Genomic DNA, 18,634 nt, shown 5'->3' on the forward strand with positions numbered 1-18,634 from the left:
TTCCCTGGTAGCTCAGCTGGTAAAGAATCTGCCTGCAATGCGGGAGACTGGGTTTGATCCCTGGGTTGGGAAGATCCCCTGGAGAAGGGAGTGGCTACCCACTCCAGTAGAATAGCCTGGAGAATCCCCATGGACAGAAGAGCCTGGTGGCTACAGTCCATTGGGTCACAAAGAGTCAGGCACGACTGAGTGACTTTGAGGGGGTTCCCTGAAGCTCAGACGGTAAAGAATCTGCCTGTGATGCAGGAGACCAGGGTTCAATCCCTGGATTGGAAAGTTCCTCTGGAGAAGGGAATGGCGGTCCACTCCAGTATTCTTGCCTGGAGAATTCCATGGATAGAGAAGCCTGGAGGGCTACAGTCTGTGGGGTCGCTAAGAGTCAGATACGACTAAGCAACTAACACACACTCACGAGATCTACCTGTTTATGTATGACTACATTTCAAATGGCAAATTACTATACAATAAAGATGTTAGTATAAAAGTTACAATAACATAATTTTGATAATTTGCACAGCCATTATTGTGCTGAATGGTAGTTAGGCATTAATGTTAAATAGCTTATATAAATTATCACAAGTAACAGTATAACTAAAGCAAACATTTAGCAGGTCAACTAGAGAGAAAAGGAGACAGCTGGACAGAACAACAAGCTCTGGGATTGACTTAAAGATCTTTGGGTCTATAACTCCTAGTTACGTACATGGACTTTGGAATCAGATAACCCAAGTTAGAATCTTTGTGATTCTACTTTCCAACTGTATGATTGTGGTCAAATTAAGTACTTACTAAATTTCAGTTTCTGATCTGTAAGAGAGAAATGATGCTATCACCGTATAGTGTTGTTGTGAGAATCAGATATATTAATTACTTTATTTTGTTCACATTTACTGAGAATCTGCTTTGTACTAGTACTATTCTGTGCACTCGGAATGTAGCAATAATCAAAGACGTCTCCCTGTAGAACCCACATTCTGCTGGGGTCAGGGTAGGGTAGAGAGACTGATGATAACACGGTAAGTAAATGAAATATATAGCATGTTAGATGATGATAAAACCTAAGAAGAAAGTAATCAGGTGGGCACAGGAGCATAGTCTGGAACCAAACCTGAGATATCTCCAAGGTAGTCCTGTATTCCATGGTCTGGATGTATCAGTTTATCCATTTACGAACTGAAAGACATCTCGGTTGCTTCTAAATTTCGGCAATTATGAGTAAAGCTGTAGACATTTGTGTGCAGGTTTTTGTGTTGATATAAGTGTGTAGGTCCTTTGGGTAAACACCAAGGAGCACAATTTCTGGGGCATCTGGTAAGAATATGTTTAGTTTGGTAAGAAACTGCAGACTGTCTTCCGAAGCGGGTGTGCCGTTTTGCATTCCTACCTGAATCAGTGAATGAGAGTTCCTATTATTCCACGTTTTTGCCGGCATTTGATGTTGTCAGGGTTCTGAATTTTGACCATTTTAATAGGTTTCCTTCTCTTTTTCAGTGGTCTGTCCTTTGCCTTGTCTTAGTGACTCACTCTCATGATTTTACCCTAGACCATGTCATTACCAAAATGGCAACTCTTCTATAATCTCAGTTTCAAGCAGTCTACCTATTGACCACCCTCCTATCTTCCTGTCATCTCCTTTACTACCCCACTTTGGTTTATTACAGATTATAGTTGATGTTATTGTTTTGCCTGTACTTGGGTGAAGTTCTTCCTGAGAGGAAGGGAGCCTGGGTAGACATGACCTGTAATTTTAAAACCTGAGGGATGACGTGGAGAATAGGCCTGTATGGTGTGCTTAAGCCCCAAATTTGAGTATCTGGACTGTAGGAGGATATTTGGGCTCCTGAGGAATAAAGGAAAGTGGAAAAACAGTAAGTAAAGGAGGAAAGGAGTGCCTCCTGTGCACTTTGCCCTTCACTGGATTTGCCCTCTTCCTCTGCACAGACACTCTAGTTAGATCCCTGAGTGCCAGGCTCAGAGTTGTGTTTGGGTGGTTTCCAGGTGCCGGGTCTAGGAACTTTAGGAATATGTTGAAGTGATAGCTTTGAAAAATCATTGTTACAGGTATTAAACACTGTGCCTTTTTCCTCTCGCATTGAAGATAATAGTGGAACCATGGATCTCTTTGGAGGTGCCGATGATATATCTTCAGGGAGTGATGGGGAAGATAAACCACCCACTCCAGGACAGCCTGTTGTAAGTAAAATTACCAGTGAGAACTGTAAGAGAGAACTAAGTGTCTCTTTTATGCCAGGAAGAGGAAGTCGGTAACTGAATTGCAGTATGGAAATACAGTGAACGTGTGATTTCCTCATTTATGTAGAGAAGTCTTGGTTATAAGGAGGATTAGAAAAAACTGTCTTGAAACGTCCTTCTGTGGAATACTACTCAGCAATAAAAAGGATTTATATATGCAGCAACTTGGATAAAGTTTACTGATATATGAAATTTACTGATATATGCAACAACTTGGATGAAGTTCCAGGCAATTACGCTGAGTGAGAAACAGCCAGTCCCAAAAGGTTAAGACTGTATAAATCCACTCCTATAACAGTCTTGAAATGACAGAATTATAGAAATGGAGACAAGATTAATGGAAATTACAGCAGCGGAATGAGGGCAAGAGGGAAGTGGATATTGGCTATAAAAGGGCAGCGTGAATCCTTGTGGTAATGGGAATGTCCTTTATCCGCCTGGGTCAGGTCAGTCTCCTGGTTGTGATATTGTACTGTAGTTTTTGCAAGATGTTGTCACTGTGGGAAAGAAGATAGAAAGAAAGAACTGCCCAGTGTGAGGTGGGCCCACACCTTAAGAGACTAGACTGCATGGACCTGTGAATTGAATAACATTTATTTGAACATTTTTCTTGTTCATGTCAGCAAGTGTGTTTTGTTGATAATTTTCTCTAATTTTAATTGATAAAGTGACTTCATATTCAAGTGTTAATTTCACATTTCTGTTGGTGAGTATGTGGAAGATAGATTTATCATAAAAGAGATGTTTTCTTGCTTTGATGCCTCTAAACCGATCTTGTTTTTCTGTGGGGGTTTTGGGGGGTTGGTTGGTAGGGATGGATAATAGCCCTGAAGTCTTGTCTCATTATGCTTCTTATCTGCCTAAACGATTAAAGTGTGGAAATGGAGCTGGACCATCTCTAAAGTCCCATTAAGCTCTAAAATTCTGTGACTCTTTTACTAGGATGAAAATGGATTGCCTCAAGATCAACAGGAGGAGGAGCCAATTCCTGAGACCAGAATAGAAGTAGAAATACCCAAAGTAAATACTGATTTAGGAAATGACTTGTATTTTGTTAAGCTGCCCAACTTTCTCAGCGTAGAACCCAGGTAAGGGGATCAGTTGATAGTTTTTTAATGTTGGATAGGAATATGTAGAATGTTGATATTTTTCTTACTTTGTATGAATTGACTAGTCACAAAATGGAAAACTGGTTATATATCTCTGAAAAAATAAAAACCAAATATATCCTTTTACAGAAAAAGTATGGACTATTGGTAAAGGAGATTTATAATGCTTGTAGTTGTTTTTAGCAGTCTGTTACTTTCTTATGAATTAACAGGTATCACTAGTCTTGGGTGTTTCTGACTAATGAAGCCCTGAAAAAACTGAAATTGAGAGTAGTGAAGTTTGCTAGAAAAACTGCAGATGTCCTCTATAGCAGCCATTGTGGATCTAGAAAAACTAAGGGTTTGGACTGTTAAACAGCACTGATGGATATTATTCACTAAGTTACATGCAAGCTCTTCGTGCTATTTAAAAACTTTTTCCTAAGCAAAATGTGGAAAGCTAGGATATACGTGGCCTACTTGTTCAGAGACTTACATAAGAATTAAGAGTACTTGAATATTTCGCCTTGCTTGCTCTTTATTTCAAGCAATATGTATTAATACCAAATTTCAAGAAGGTGCCGTAATTTGAATACATCCTTATAGTTGAACATGAAGATATTTGACTATTATGATTTTTAGTTATTAGGATTTTTTAAAGTTGCTTTATATAGCAGGAATATTTCTTACAAAATATGACTAATAGTTTATTTTAAAAACAATTTGTAGACCATTTGATCCTCAGTATTATGAAGATGAATTTGAAGATGAAGAAATGCTGGATGAAGAAGGTCGAACCAGGTTAAAATTAAAGGTACCATTCTGTGCTTTACCCTTTTCTTCTTTTATAAAGTAAAACCTGGGGATACTAACTTGAGACTTAAGCTTTTGAAAATGATCTCTGTTTCCTGTGTGGTCAACAAGTTAATCGTCTACCTTTTCAGAATAGTTTTTAGAAAGAAAATAGCATAGCTTTTTCTCTGTAAAGATGTCACTTTTTTTTATCCCTTTTTTTTTGTTTGTTTGCTCTATTACATCTTTTGGTGCTTTAAAAAAATTATTAGCTACTTTCTTCATAATAAGTTGTACTGTGGTTTGTGTTTAGAACAGCTCCCTCCATATTTGTTGTGGGTTAAGTTCTAGCAACTTCCTGCAAGGGGAAATTATCCTCAGGTTCTTTGATCTATGGATGAACAAATCATATACAAAAGAAGAATTTATTACTGGTACTTAACACTTCACCACATGGCTGTCTTTGTATTTTTCCAATTGTTCGTGTTCACTATTAGGAGGGATTTTTATTGTGCTAAGTTCCTATTAATGCTTCTTTTTGAGATCTTGTACTGTCTGGTTACTCTGTCCAAGGAGGGCCTCTAATCTTCCTTTAATCAAGGAGGATGTAGGTTTAAGTAGATGGTTTAGAGCTGAGTTGTAGCACAGTAACAAGAAACAGTTGAACTCATGATACCGAAACTGGTGCTATGCATTTTAAATTCTTAAATCTGAAGATTTCCTGTAAATACTTTTTTTTTTTCCAGTAGATATTGTACATGGTATTAAAATATTAAGAAGTGAGAGTCCAGCCTTCTTAGAATTCAGGGGCTGAACTTTTAGAATAGTTCCATCTTTTCAAGTTTAATGGATCCATAAGTACCTAAAGAACCTTGATATAAACTGGTTTCTCTAAAATGCATGAGCTTCCAAAGGTTTTCAGTGAAATTTCATTACTCCTCCCACTTAATGGAAATGTAAATCAGATGAGGAAATGGAGATAAACAGGCACCATTAACTTGGTCAAGGTCACACCATTAAATATATAGGCTCTTTTTTTTGCTCTTTTTACTTCCCCTCCTCTGTCTCCATGTTAGGTTATCTCTTAATGTTGCCCTTGGAACATGTGTATATCTATTGATTTAAGGGTAGCGCTGTTAATTTTTTGTGACTGATTTAGTACCTCTGGAGTTACTCTGTTGCTTTTATTTCTCATCATTTATATAAATTAATGTGATAGTTCCTTATTTACTTACTTTTTACTGATTTTTACATTTTCCCCTTATCTTTTATCATGGTACATCAACAAGTGTCCATGTATCTATGTTTTAAGGTCACGTAATGCCAGACTCTAACATCAGCATTAATGTCTAGAAATAAATGTTTTACTCTGAAATCTTGGTGTGTAGACTACAAAATGTCAGTGTATAGCAGACTATTGTTTTTTAAACCCTTGATGGGTGATGGAAAATAACCTTGGATCCTTGGCTTTTTTGAATGATGCTCTTGAGACAAGGCCTGCCATTCTTAAAGAGTCAGTTGGTGGTATGATTAATTCTTTAATGAACAAAGAGCCAGGTACAGTGTACGTACCTCTCTGCATTCTGTGTCTTTAGAAGTGCTTTAATGTGCCTTTCATCCCAATAGGGTAAGACCTAGCAGAGTATTCTACCATAGCATCATTATTATTTGAATCACCTTATGTAATAGGAAACGTTTTTCAAAGTGGCTTCACAGTTAATAATGGCCCCTGTGTTTTCATATTTTTATGTGGCTAACCTGTTTTATGCTTCCCTTGTGGCTCATGTGGTAAATAGCCTGCCTGCAATGTGGGAGACCTCTGTTTGATCCCTGGGTTGGAAAGATCCCCTGGAGAAGGGAATGGCTACCCGCTCCAGTATTCTGGCCTGGAGAATTCCATGGACTGTGTAGACCATGGGGTCGCAAAGAGTCAGACACGACTGAGCCATTTTCATTCACTCACTCAGCCTATTTTATAGGGCTTCTCCGGTGGCTCAGTGGTGAAGAGCTACCTGCTAGTGCAGGAGACATGTATTCTCTCCCTGGTTTGGGAAGATTCCCCTGGAGAAGGAAATGGCAGCTCACTCCAGTATTCTTGCCTAGAGAACCCCATAAACAGAGGAGCTTGGTGTGCTACAGTCCATGGGGTTGCAAAGAGTCAGAATCAACTTAGCGACTAAACAACAACAACAACAAACCTATTTTATTTGAGAGGGAAGGCAGGAATAATGACAGATCATTTTGTTTACCTTCTTTTATTAAGAAAAATTTCAAACATAAACAGAAATAGCAAGAACAGTGAAGTAAACTCTCACGTACCCATCATTCACTTCAGTGGTTGTCAGGTTGGACATCTTATTTCATCTGTAGTCCTTACCCTATCTTACCCAGACTGTTTGGAAACAAATCTCAGATATGACATCATATTTAATATTGAAAGTGAAAGTTGCTTAGTCGTGTCTGACTCTTTGTGACCCCATGAACTGTATAGTCCATGGAATTCTCTAGGCCAGGGTGGGTAGCTTTCCCCTTCTCCAAGGGATCTTCCCAACCCAGGGATCGAACCCAGGTCTCCTGCATTGCAGGTGGATTCTTACCAGCTGAGCCACAAAGGAAGCCCAAGAATACTGGAGTGGGTAGCCTATCCCTTCTCCAGTGGATCTTGCCAACCCAGGAATTGAACTGGGACCTCCTGCATTGCAGGCGGATTCTTTACCGAGATACTGCATTCTTAATCAGGTAGCTTCATAGTTGTTTGTTTATTTAGTGAGGAATAAAGAAGGACAGGGGGAAACTGGAAAGAAATCATTAGGATACAGTTGTAAAGGCAGTTAGTTAACAGAGGAGATCCAGAAAATCTAGCTGGGAGTGGGAACGGCTGCTGTTAGGTAGATGGTAGGGGCAGAGGCAGGGGGATGCTTGGGCTTCAGTCTGTCGGTTTTCAAAATGCTGGCTTTGCTTTGATGCCATCTTAGCTCACATTCTCTTTCTCTTTGTGAGTGTATCCTTTTTCAGTTCTTTACTGTCCGTTTTAGTGCACTTCCAGGATGTGGCATGGATAAACTACATGCATTTAGTGTGCTGCATTTTCCTGGAAGTCCCATTGAATTTTTAATTTCAGTAACAGTGGTTTTCATTTTAGGAAGCCTTTGAATATTTTGCAAATCTGCCTGGTATTCCCCCTCCCCATAAAGTTAGACTCTAAACCTGCTCAAACTTGGGGTTTTTATTTTCATAAGGTGCTGTTTTTTCCTTACCTATATGTGGGGGTTTCCTTATCTTTCTAAGGCAGTAGGCAGTTTTTTAGTCCCACATTTATTGGGTTTTTAGTTCTGCTTTATATAGGAGTCTCAATCCTAAATTGCTATATCATATGGCTTCAAACCTTATGTCTTGTCCTGCTAGCTCTTTCTGTGTCTTATAACTTCTGGAGGTTACTACAGATTTAGCACCTGCTCGGAGAAGGCAGTGGCACCCCACTCTAGTACTCTTGCCTGGAAAATTCCATTGATGGAGGAGCCTGGTGGGCTGCAGTCTATGGGATCACTGAGAGTCAGACACGACTGAGTGACTTCACTTTCACTTTTCACTTTCGAGCATTGGAGAAGGAAATGGCAACCCACTCCAGTGTTCTTGCCTGGAGAATCCCAGGGACGGTGGAGCCTGGTGGGCTGCCATCTATGGGGTCGCACAGAGTCGGACATGACTGAAGTGACTTAGCAGCAGCAGCAGATGCTCTGGCACTGAGCTCTCTCTGTAGTTCCAGCACTGGGAGTAGAAATTCACATGGGCATATTTTCTTTCCTGTTGTTTTTTTTATCTAATGTCTCTAGGTGATTAAAACAAGTTTTCAATGTCCTCTTTTCTGTCACTATCTGTCCATGCTTATTCTGTGATTATGTATCTCTTGTGGAGAGAAGACGCAAAAATGACAGTATTCTAAGGCACTTGTGTTTTTAAAACAGGTAGAAAATACCATAAGGTGGAGGATACGCCGGGATGAAGAAGGAAATGAAATTAAAGAAAGCAATGCTCGAATAGTCAAGTGGTCTGATGGGAGGTGAGCACAGATGCCTGAAGAGTGTGGAAACATACAGAATGTGGCTGGGAGGGATGGTGTTTTGCAGTAAGACCTTATTTGGGGTATACCTCTTATTAAAGGATTTCTGTTATTTAGTCTCTGGCATTGTATAGAAAACCTCAGAAATAAGTAAGCAGTTGAGGGTCGTGCAGGCTGGTGAGAGACTTGTTAAAAGTAGGCTGGAAATGTGATCATCCTCTGGCTATAGCACCGTAGTCAGGAAAATTAGACCAGCTCCCCTGCCCATTGCGTACTACTCCCTAGAAGCTGACACTTTAGTAAAGCTGCCCTTCGTTGGGAAGGTGGTAGGGGTTGAGTGAATGTCACAGCATGTTTTGCTTCCTAAACATAAACACGCAGTGTTCTTTACTTCTGTGTAAGTGTTTTTTCACATCATGCCTTTTTATTCTTCCCTTGCTTCTGAATTCTGTGTTAGGAGAGAAAACAGCCATTGAATCACATTCGAAGTGAACTAAAATGAGAGTGAAAGCTTTCTGACTAACGTGTGAAGTGTTCCTTCTTTTCAGCATGTCCCTGCACTTAGGCAATGAGGTGTTTGATGTTTACAAGGCTCCACTGCAAGGCGATCACAACCACCTTTTTATAAGACAAGGTACCGGTCTACAGGGACAAGCCGTCTTTAAAACCAAACTCACATTCAGGTAATTACTCTCATCAACGTACTATTTGTTAAACAGTAAAAGCAGTGAAATACAGGTGTTGTTCAAAGTGCCTGACTCCTGATTGGCGTAACCTCACAGTATAGTTCCCCAAAGACCAAGATCTGGTTCTCAGCTCTGAAGGTTCAAAGGCTCTTTTGTCAAGTGCTCTGAAAGTTGCTGCTTCACAGGGAGCCAGGTCGTGCTAACCAGAGCTCCAGGAGACTGGTATGTAAACCAGAACGTCAGTGTATTAATTCTAGAGATTACTATAGCTGCCAGGAGGCCTAAGAGTACTAACTGGGCAGTATACCTTCCTTTTTAGTAAAATTTACCTGTGAGACTGCTAGAGGTTCTTAGTGGGCGTGCGATCAGAGGAAAGGCCGTGAGTTGGTGGGTATGAAGGCCAAGGTCATCTGTTCTTTAGGCCCTGTATCCATTACCTCTTCAGGCAGTCCTGCACACTTGGTCAGCTGGCAAGCGCATTCCCCTTGTCGAGACAGGACAGGCAGTGCAGTGGAGCATTCATGTTTTTCTTTCCATGATTCTAAGCGGATCATCCTCCTTGGGTAATGCTTACCTTACCTTTAGAGATGGCACAGTATTCTTGGTTATGAACTACATTTTCAAAATTGTAATGGTCAAGATTATAGGCTTTGGAATCAAATAGACCTGTATCCGAGTCTCACTTCCACATGCATGACTTTGGGCAACTTTTCTCAGTTTTCCTTGCCTCAGTTTCCTAATATATAAAATGTAGTAATGATCTCATAGAGGAGCTGTGACAGTGAAGTCATGTAATATAGAAAACACGAGAGTACAGTGCTTCGCACTCGTTATTCAATGAATGCTTCTTGGTTTTTGGTTTTGTTTTTCTTTTTTTTTTGTTTTCTTTCTTTCTCTTAATTTTTATTTTTTAATGAATGCTGTGTGAGCCCATCAATTTACTGCTTCTAGAGGGTGATCATGCTATGCAAGCCTTTTTTACACAAGCTTTCCATATTTTACTTCACTTGTGGACGTGAGAATGGTTTAGTAAGCTGCAGAATGAAGAGAGGTTAGAATCCCCATCTAGTATATTGTTTTGTGTCTCTGCCTATTTTTTCATGAGAATGGGAAATGCTCACTGGCCTCATCTGATGTTGGTATGGCTGGCTCACAAATGTATTTGCTAAATAGGTATTTTTGTTCCTTTCCTGCAGACCTCACTCTACAGACAGTGCCACACATAGAAAGATGACACTGTCACTTGCAGATAGATGTTCAAAGACACAGAAGATTAGAATCTTACCAATGGCTGGTCGTGATCCTGAGTGCCAGCGCACAGAGATGATCAAGGTATGTTGGCTGAGCTTTATCCTAGAATTTTGATATATTAAGAAAAGCATTTCCCAAAATGTTGTTCATCCTCTCTTATTGACCCACCTTTCTTCCTTCCAGCTGTCATGAACAGGGAGCTGGTTTCCATTTCTTAAACATTTGGCAAATAAGGGTGATGTGGTGAGGGTCCTAAAACAGACCCTGGCTTGGTTTCTCTCCCACCAAGTCCTGAGAGCAACCTGTTGACTAAAAGAATCTGAACCTTCACAGATAACTTCAAGGATGATGAAATAAGTCATCCATGGCTGACTTGGTGTCCATGTCAAAAATCAGTGGAAATGCTCGAGAATTAGTCTAGATAGAATATAAAAAGACCAGAAGTTTCCTCCGTTTTCCATGGAAGGTAGCAGGGCTGAAGGACCTGCAGACTCCAGGACCACGTTGAGAGATGCCCAGGCCCTCCTTCACTTCCCCAACTCCTGTGGAAATGCACAAGGAATCCGCTAGATTGTTTTTAATCTCTGTTCTGTTGACAGTGATTTTTACAGGATTAGATTTGTATGCAGTAATAAAGCAATTAAACAAGGAATCAAGGGAATGCCAGGACATCCCTGATCTCTCATTGCCTGGCCCTGCCCAGTGAACCCCAAGGTGTGGAAGCCAGGCAGATAGACAAGAATGAAGGGTCTATTTTGGGGCTCAGAGCCCCTCTCCGCCAGCACCCCCTCATCCTGCTGTTAGCTGTGGGGAGTGCCCTGGGTTGACGGCCCCAGGCAGGAATATCTGGGCGCCTTGGTAGTTTGGTGGAGCCTGGGCAAGTCAGGTGTGTCTCAGGGTGAAGAGAACCTGCTTCCCTCAGGCATCCGCTGGGCATGGACGCGGCTCCTCAGGCTGGTCGTGCCCTCTGGACTGTTCCTGGCTGCAGAGGGGATGCTGCAGCTCGCAAGGCTGTGCCCATGCCAGTTGTGATGGGGCGGTTGGTGTGAGGGAGCCTTCTGCCTCTCCACCCTGTGGTGTCTTCACGCCTTAGAACTGAACATGATGATGACCATGTGTGGTAACAGACGTGAAATGCAAAGAACTCACCCTGAGGACACAGGAACTGGTGTTATCCCAGGCAAGGCATTTTCACGTTGTTTAGAGTGAGGTAGTTTTGAGTGGGCATTAAGTGAGGTCATCTTTTTTAAAGTTCACTAATTTGCTTCTTTACAGAAAGAAGAAGAACGTTTGAGGGCTTCTATTCGTAGGGAGTCTCAGCAGCGCCGCATGAGAGAGAAACAGCACCAGCGGGGACTGAGTGCTAGTTACCTAGAACCTGATCGATACGATGAGGAGGAGGAAGGCGAGGAGTCCATCAGCTTGGCTGCCATTAAAAACCGATACAAAGGGGGCATTCGAGGTGAGTTTGAGCAGAAATGAAATTTCGTCATTTCAGGGTCGTGGAATCACCTTCGCATTAGGTACACTGTGAATGCGAAGTCATCGGGCATTTTATTTTTAAGGAATCAGTGTTAATGAGTGAGACGTTTCAAGGTCTCAGGAGCTAGTCGTCGTGAAATTCTTTGGGGTCAGCCTAAAAGAGTAGAAGCTGCTTGTACTTGAACTTCTAGACTCGTCTCTTGAGCCTCTGTTCCCTGGTTTGAAAGTCTGCCAACTCTTTATCTTAGAACTTTTCTCAACTTTTAAAATTACTAATTAGAAATCAGGAAGTTCAGTTTTTCAGAGAATACATGTGTTTTCTTTCAAACTTCTCCATTGTATATTCTTTTCTTTCACAAGTACCAGTAATTTTTAATGGTCATTTCAGCACATACTGAGTTCCAGGCAGACACTCAAACATGGATCCTGTTTGGTCCTCATAACAATGTTATGACCCAGTTACTATTATTGTCTTGTTCTTTTTAAAAAATTTTTAATTGAATACTAAAGTAATTGCATTAGTTTCAGGGTTACAGTCTAATGATTCGGTATTTGTGTGTATTGTGAAATGATCCCTATAATAAGTCTAGTTAATAACTTCTGCCATCAAAGTCAGTTGTAGAATTCTTTTTCTTGAGATGGGAACTTTTAATATCAGCTGTCAGCAACTCTAAAATATGCAGTGCATTATTATTAACTTCAGTCACCATGCTGTACATTGTATCTCCAGGATTTATCTATCTTCTAACTGGATCCGTTTGACTCCCTTTGCCTCCACCCTCCACACCACACCTCAGGCAGCTGCTAATCTGGCTTCTGTATCTATGAACTTGGTTCTTTGTTTTCCGTTTTTTTCACATTGCACATATAAGTAAGATCATACGGTGGTTGTCTTTCCCTGTATGACTTATTTCACTTAGTATAATGCCTCAGGGTCCGTTTTTGTCTCACCCTTATTGAGGAAACTGAGACTTTGAGAGGTTGAGTGGCTTGTGCAAAGACATAGCTGGTACACAAAGAGTTGGAGACTCAGGCGGCCTGACTTCTGAGGCATCTGTCTCGGCCACAGTACTGCCTCCAGAAGTTTCCCGCAGCCAGCGAGTGAGATGTTGTGCTGAAAAGTAAACTGAACCCGAAGGTGGGGGACCAGGCTGGACACCCCAGTTCCGCCTGCTCTGATCTTAGCCCTGCCACTTTTCAGCTGGATGACTTTTGGAAAGTTACAGTACCTCTTTTTTCTGTTACCTTATCAAGAAAAAAGCTGCTTATTAGTAAGTGTTTACACCATGAGGTTATTTTGAGAATTGACTGACATACTGCATATTAAATACTGTATCCAGTGCCCGGCATATAACAAGTACTAAATAAACATCACACAAAACTATCATCGTTGTACTTAGCACTCATCAGCTTCAGGAGTGACTCCACATCTCTGAATATACCACATTCCCCATCAGTAAAATGAGGATCTAATCTTCTCCAGATGAGCTTTAATAGAGCTTTGGGAATCACTATACAAAACCTTGGGTCACCTTGCTCTGTTAGAATGATAAATTTTAAGAACACCCACCCAAATTTCTCTTTCTCTGACGATTCCATGGGATGCCTTTCTCCTTTTTTTTTTTTTTTTTTTAAAACAGCAACTGCATTTGTTCTGGTGGACTTTTTACACCCTTCCTACCTGCCTATTATTTATTTTGGGACTACATATAAAGACCTTTTATATTTTCATTAGTGCTAATTTCCCACAGAAAAGATTAATTGTAGAAATACATGCCATATAAATTAAATAAAAACAAAAAATTGAGGATGTCTTTAGGAGAGAGTTATATAGTATTCAGTTCCCCAGTGATTACAGTCCTAACAGGCAAATTTATTAACAGTCAGTTCTGTCTGGTAGTCAGGTAGGCAGGGAGTAGGGAGAAAGGCAGGGCTTTGGGCTCTGAAGTGAGGAGGTTGGTCTAATAGCAACTGTTCTTATTTCACCATGCTTCACCTGAGCTGGGGTGTCAGCACAGACTTATTCATCTCCATCTCCCTTGGAAATGTCTACCTGGCAATAGGTGGTCTTACAGGCCCTGGAAACCACCTCCTGTTTTATCTCCAAAGCTTGAGTTAACTGTTACCTCTATGAAAGAATGACTCGGGCTATTTTGGAAGAATAGTGATGTCTGTCTCTTTAATCATCTTGCATACAAACCTTAAAAAAGTTTTTTAAAATCAGTCTCGTATTTGAGAGGACAAGTACTTCGTTTCAACAGATCTCAATTTACATTTATCTTTAAATTTTGAATATTTTTTAATTTTTGGCTGCGCTGGATCTTCACTGTTGCTGCAGGCTTTCTCTAGTTGCGGCAGGCAGGGGCTACTCTCATGGTGCTCAGACGTCACTGCGGTGGCTTCTCTTGCTGTGGAGCATGGGCTCTAGAGGCGCAGGCTTCAGTACCTGTGGCCCGTGGGCTTAGTTGTGGCATGTGGAATTGCTCCTGGACCAGGGATTGGATCTGCATCCCCTACATTGGCAGGTGGATTCTTATCCACTGTACCACCAGGGAAATCTGAAATTTTAAAAGTTCTTAATTATTTGCTTCTCTGTAAACAGTATACAGAAGGAACTGAAGATACACATCAGAAGAAAGATCCAGGAATGGATTATCTTTGAAAGTCACTCACAAATCTTACTCTTTGCTTTCAGAGGAACGAGCTAGAATCTATTCATCAGACAGTGATGAGGGATCAGAAGAAGATAAGGCTCAAAGGTTACTCAAAGCGAAGAAACTCACCAGTGATGAGGTAAAACTAAATTTATTCAATTCTAGAGGTTTACCCTGTACCCACATGTTAATGACTGAAATGAGGAGGAGCTCACAGCCTAGGAGCACAGACATGTGTCTACATACTTCACTGAAGCTCAGTGAGATAAATCCAGAAACAGGCTGGGAGTGGCCCATTAGAGCGTCTAATACCCCTGCTTAGAGAAGGAGACCTCTTCTTGGTGTGTTGAAGGAAGAATGCTAGCACAGGGCACACCAGCCAGGATGGGCATGCCAGGTAGATGGAGAGGCCTGGGGGAAGACCTGCCCTGAGAGAGCCAGGCTCTACTGGAGAACTATTATAGAAAGCATTTAGTGTGGGTAGACTGTGTATCTCTTCTTTCTTTTGCTCTTTTTAAAAATTTTTCAATATGTTTTTACAATTACAGAAATAATTCTTATGGTAGAAAAATCTTTTCTTTTTATGTAGATTAACTAGTATTTGAAATAGTATTGAGTAATTCAATAAAATAAATTTCCATGTGTTACTGAAATAATAAAATTTCAAAGGAATTTTAACTTATATTTTTAACAGTATCCTTTTCAAATTATGAGAGTTCAGGTACTAAAATTTTAATTAAGTCTTTTTCAGGATATATGTAACTTGATACATGATATATGACATATAACTTTATATGATGTTATATTCAGGTGTACAGCGTAATGATTTGATTGATACATGTGTATATTGCAAAGTGATTACCACAGTAAGTCTGGTTAACATCCATCACCACGATAGTTATGTATATTTTTTGTCTTGTGATGAGAACTTTTAAAGTGCATGGTCTTAGCAACTTTAAGTTGTACAATAGAGTATTATTAACTACAGTCACCGTGCTGTGCATTACATACCCAGAACTTACTTATTTTATTTAAGTTTATAGATTATTGTTATTTTTGGTGTTCTTGAACTGTTCTGTGGTATCCTACTTTGAATTTCTTTTGATTTCTCTGATTGGGATCTGTTAGACTTTCTGAATTTATAGATTGATATCTTTCATTAGTTCTGAAAATTTCTCAGCCATTAATTCTTCAGATATTCCTTTCTACCATTCTTTTTCCTTTCTTCATGAAACTCTGATTGGATGCATGTTATTCCTTCTCACTTTATCCTCCATGACTCTCAAGCTGTCCTTCATATTTTCCATGTCTTTTTAGCTTTGCGTTCTTGGACAGCTTCTTCTAGTTCACTGTTTCTTTCTTTAGCTGTCTAATACATTGTTGATCTCTTTTACTCAATTTTTAATTATTTCAGTTTTTTAATCTCTAGAGGTTTAGTTTTTCAAATTGGTCATTTAAAAAAATCCTCCTAATTCATATTTTTCAGTTTCTCCTTTATGTCTTTAAGTATTTTAAACCTACTGGTATGGTCTTTTATATCTGATATTCTGAAGTCTTTACATATGTGGTTTTACTTCTGATTATTTCTGATAGCTGTTTTATGATGACTTATTTCTCCATGTGTTCTGTGATTAAATGATTGATTTACTCAGATCAGTGGGGATTTTTATAGCCTAGATTGATGGCCCTGAAGATGATATATATTTGCTTCTTGGCTACCTTGGGACTACTTTAAATTATATTCTTGGAACAGATCATTTTAGTTATTGGAAGTATGGCTTCTGACTTGTTGTTATGAATTTTCCTAGAAATGTTTAAATTTTCTTAATCCCCTCTTAATTAGTTCAAATGTTAGAGACTGGAAATTACCCTTGCAGGCATTTGAAACAGGGGTTGGCAAACTACATCCCGCTGGCTAATCTAGCCTGCCCCTGTTTGTTTTTTTTTTTCAAATAAACTTTTTTTTCAAAATCTACCCATAGTTAATCATTTATGTATTGTCTCTGGATGTTTTCTTTCTGCGGTGACAGAGTTGATTAGTTGCAATAGAAACCATATGTCTTGTACAGCCTAAGACATTTGGCCTCAGGCCCTTTACCGGAATGATTTGCTGACCCCTGCCTCAGAGAAAGGGGCCTGGGCTTATCTCTAGTTCACCTGAACAGTAAAGATACAGTCCTTCGGGGTCTGTTGTTCATCTGCTGCACTTGGCCTTTGTGTCCTGTCCTCGGCACCCTGCAAGGCATAAAAGCAAAGCTTGTAGTTCATACAGTTCGGTAACTGTCGTCAAGGAGAAACCCTGCTTGAGTGCTCTGCTCGTCTCTGTGGGCTCCTGGTTTTGCTTAATTTTTGGCTTGTGATTATACCTTATTTTCTTGCCATCACTTGGGTTTGTTTATAGTTTTTCATCGTTATTTTCAGTGAGAGGGTTATTCAAAGGGCTCTTCTGCCATATTGTGGAAACATTGTTGTGTCCCTGTTACTCATGATTTTAATGTACTTTGATCAGTTTGGCCTTCTGTGAACTGTGAACTTTCATGAGCTCTTTTCTCATGAGAAACGGAATTTTGTCCTTGTGTTATTGTTGGTTAATCACAACATTTAGTATTTCCCAGTCTTATTGGAAGTGGTATGCTATGGAAGATAAATAGACAAAATTGTTAAATTATTCTGCAACATATTTGTTTTAAATTAGATAGGAGATGTCTTAATGATGCATTTACAGTGTGTTGAACTGTTGGCAAACAGCTGTCGTCATCTAAGCAGATGCCATTGTATTTATTGGCAAGCAGAAACTGAGTGAAAATTGAAAAATGTCATGGGACTTCTGTTTATTCCTAGAATTCTCAGAAATGAGATTTCAACCTGTGATCCATCAGATAGCCTTCTTCAAGGCCAGGCAGTTAGAAACCTGTAACTGCGTGACTTAAAAATACCTCTCGCGAATGCCTCCTAGCTGTCTGTTACAGGAGCTGCCCTCTACCTCCCCCACCCGAATACTCGCTGTTAAGTCTTCCTGTTGCCCCTCCCCGCCGCCCCCCTTCCGCTTCTCCTTTCCTGACAAGAGACTTTGCTTCTGCCTGGACCTCCCAACCTCCTCACTACCCCAGTTCAGGTCCTGGAGTGGGTTACAGTGGGAGAGCCGGGGGGAGGCGGAGGGGGGACCTGCTCTAGGCCTCTCTCCTTATTTGCGCACTAAACCCCACCCACACGCCATGAATCTAGATATTCCTCTGAGATTAAGCCAGTTTTCAAACCTTAAGTCCCCGTACCAGAGAATGACCATTGTCATGAGAGCATTCCTTGATATGGGGGAAAGGACAGGGCTCTGGATTGCTGAATCTTGGGGCTACCCTCTACCTCTCATATTGGCTTGAGCAAGGCATCTCACATTTCCAAGTCTGTTTCCTCACCTGTTCTATGGGACTTATGCTGTCTGCCTTATAAAGTTGTATTCTAGTTAATAACAGATATGAAAGTAGGTGTCACAGGGAATGCTCATTTCCCTTCCCCAATAGGGACTAAGTTGCAAAAAAGAAAAAACAAAGCTTTTTATCCTCCCTTATTTTTGTAAGCAGAGAAAATTTTAGAAAACCTAAATTACTCCCAGGGTGAAAGGCTGGTAGTAGTAGAAGAAACTGTGGAAAAGGGAAAGATCCCGTGGAAAGGAACATGCAGACGATGGGAAGAAAGGGTGGCATGTCCAGGCCGCAGCTTTCTTGAGTAAAAGAGGCGACCTGCTGAGACTTCCCAGAATGTGGTACTGGTGGTCTGCTTCCTTCTGCGTCTCTCTCCTCCCCCTGCTCTGCCCATAGAACCTCCATTCCTTCCTTGGCAGCTGTCTTTATGGAGCCATCAGCAACTTGGAACAACTGTAGCTCCAGCTTCCCCTCTAGAGTGAGGCTTTCCCAAGGCCGAGGTTCAGAGTATGTTTCCCTGGAAGCCTTGGCTCTCTGGGTGTTGGTTTCTTGTACTTTCAGATCAGATCAGATCAGTCGCTCAGTCATGTCTGACTCTTTGCGACCCCATGAATCGTAGCACGCCAGGCCTCCCTGTCCATCACCAATTCCCGGAGTTCACTGAGACTCACGTCCATCGAGTCAGTGATGCCATCCAGCCATCTCATCCTCTGTCGTCCCCTTCTCCTCTTGCCCCCAATCCCTCCCAGCATCAGAGTCTTTGCCAGTGAGTCAACTCTTCGCATGAGGTGGCCAGAGTACTGGAGTTTCAGCTTTAGCATCATTCCTTCCAAAGAAATCCCAGGGCTGATCTCCTTCAGAATGGACTGGTTGGATCTCCTTGCAGTCCAAGGGACTCTCAAGAGTCTTCTTCAACACCATAGTTCAAAAGCATCAATTCTTCGGCACT

The 18,634-nt window shown here is 40.8% G+C and overlaps 1 protein-coding gene across 1 annotated transcript in view; it reads left to right on the top strand.

The window, feature by feature from the left end:
* Positions 1-18,634, top strand: part of LEO1 (Leo1, Paf1/RNA polymerase II complex component, homolog (S. cerevisiae)) — a 27,952-nt gene that overhangs the window by 3,913 nt on the left and 5,405 nt on the right. The window contains exons 3-10 of the mRNA XM_010839480.1: positions 2,099-2,193; positions 3,196-3,341; positions 4,071-4,155; positions 8,099-8,193; positions 8,742-8,876; positions 10,076-10,211; positions 11,406-11,592; positions 14,308-14,405. Coding sequence (XP_010837782.1) covers positions 2,099-2,193; positions 3,196-3,341; positions 4,071-4,155; positions 8,099-8,193; positions 8,742-8,876; positions 10,076-10,211; positions 11,406-11,592; positions 14,308-14,405 — 977 coding nt within the window. The remainder of the gene's footprint in view (positions 1-2,098; positions 2,194-3,195; positions 3,342-4,070; positions 4,156-8,098; positions 8,194-8,741; positions 8,877-10,075; positions 10,212-11,405; positions 11,593-14,307; positions 14,406-18,634) is intronic.

The sequence above is a fragment of the Bison bison genome, unplaced genomic scaffold (assembly GCF_000754665.1).
Source record: "Bison bison bison isolate TAMUID 2011002044 unplaced genomic scaffold, Bison_UMD1.0 scf7180017864118, whole genome shotgun sequence".
In the NCBI taxonomy this organism is placed as follows: domain Eukaryota; kingdom Metazoa; phylum Chordata; class Mammalia; order Artiodactyla; family Bovidae; genus Bison; species Bison bison.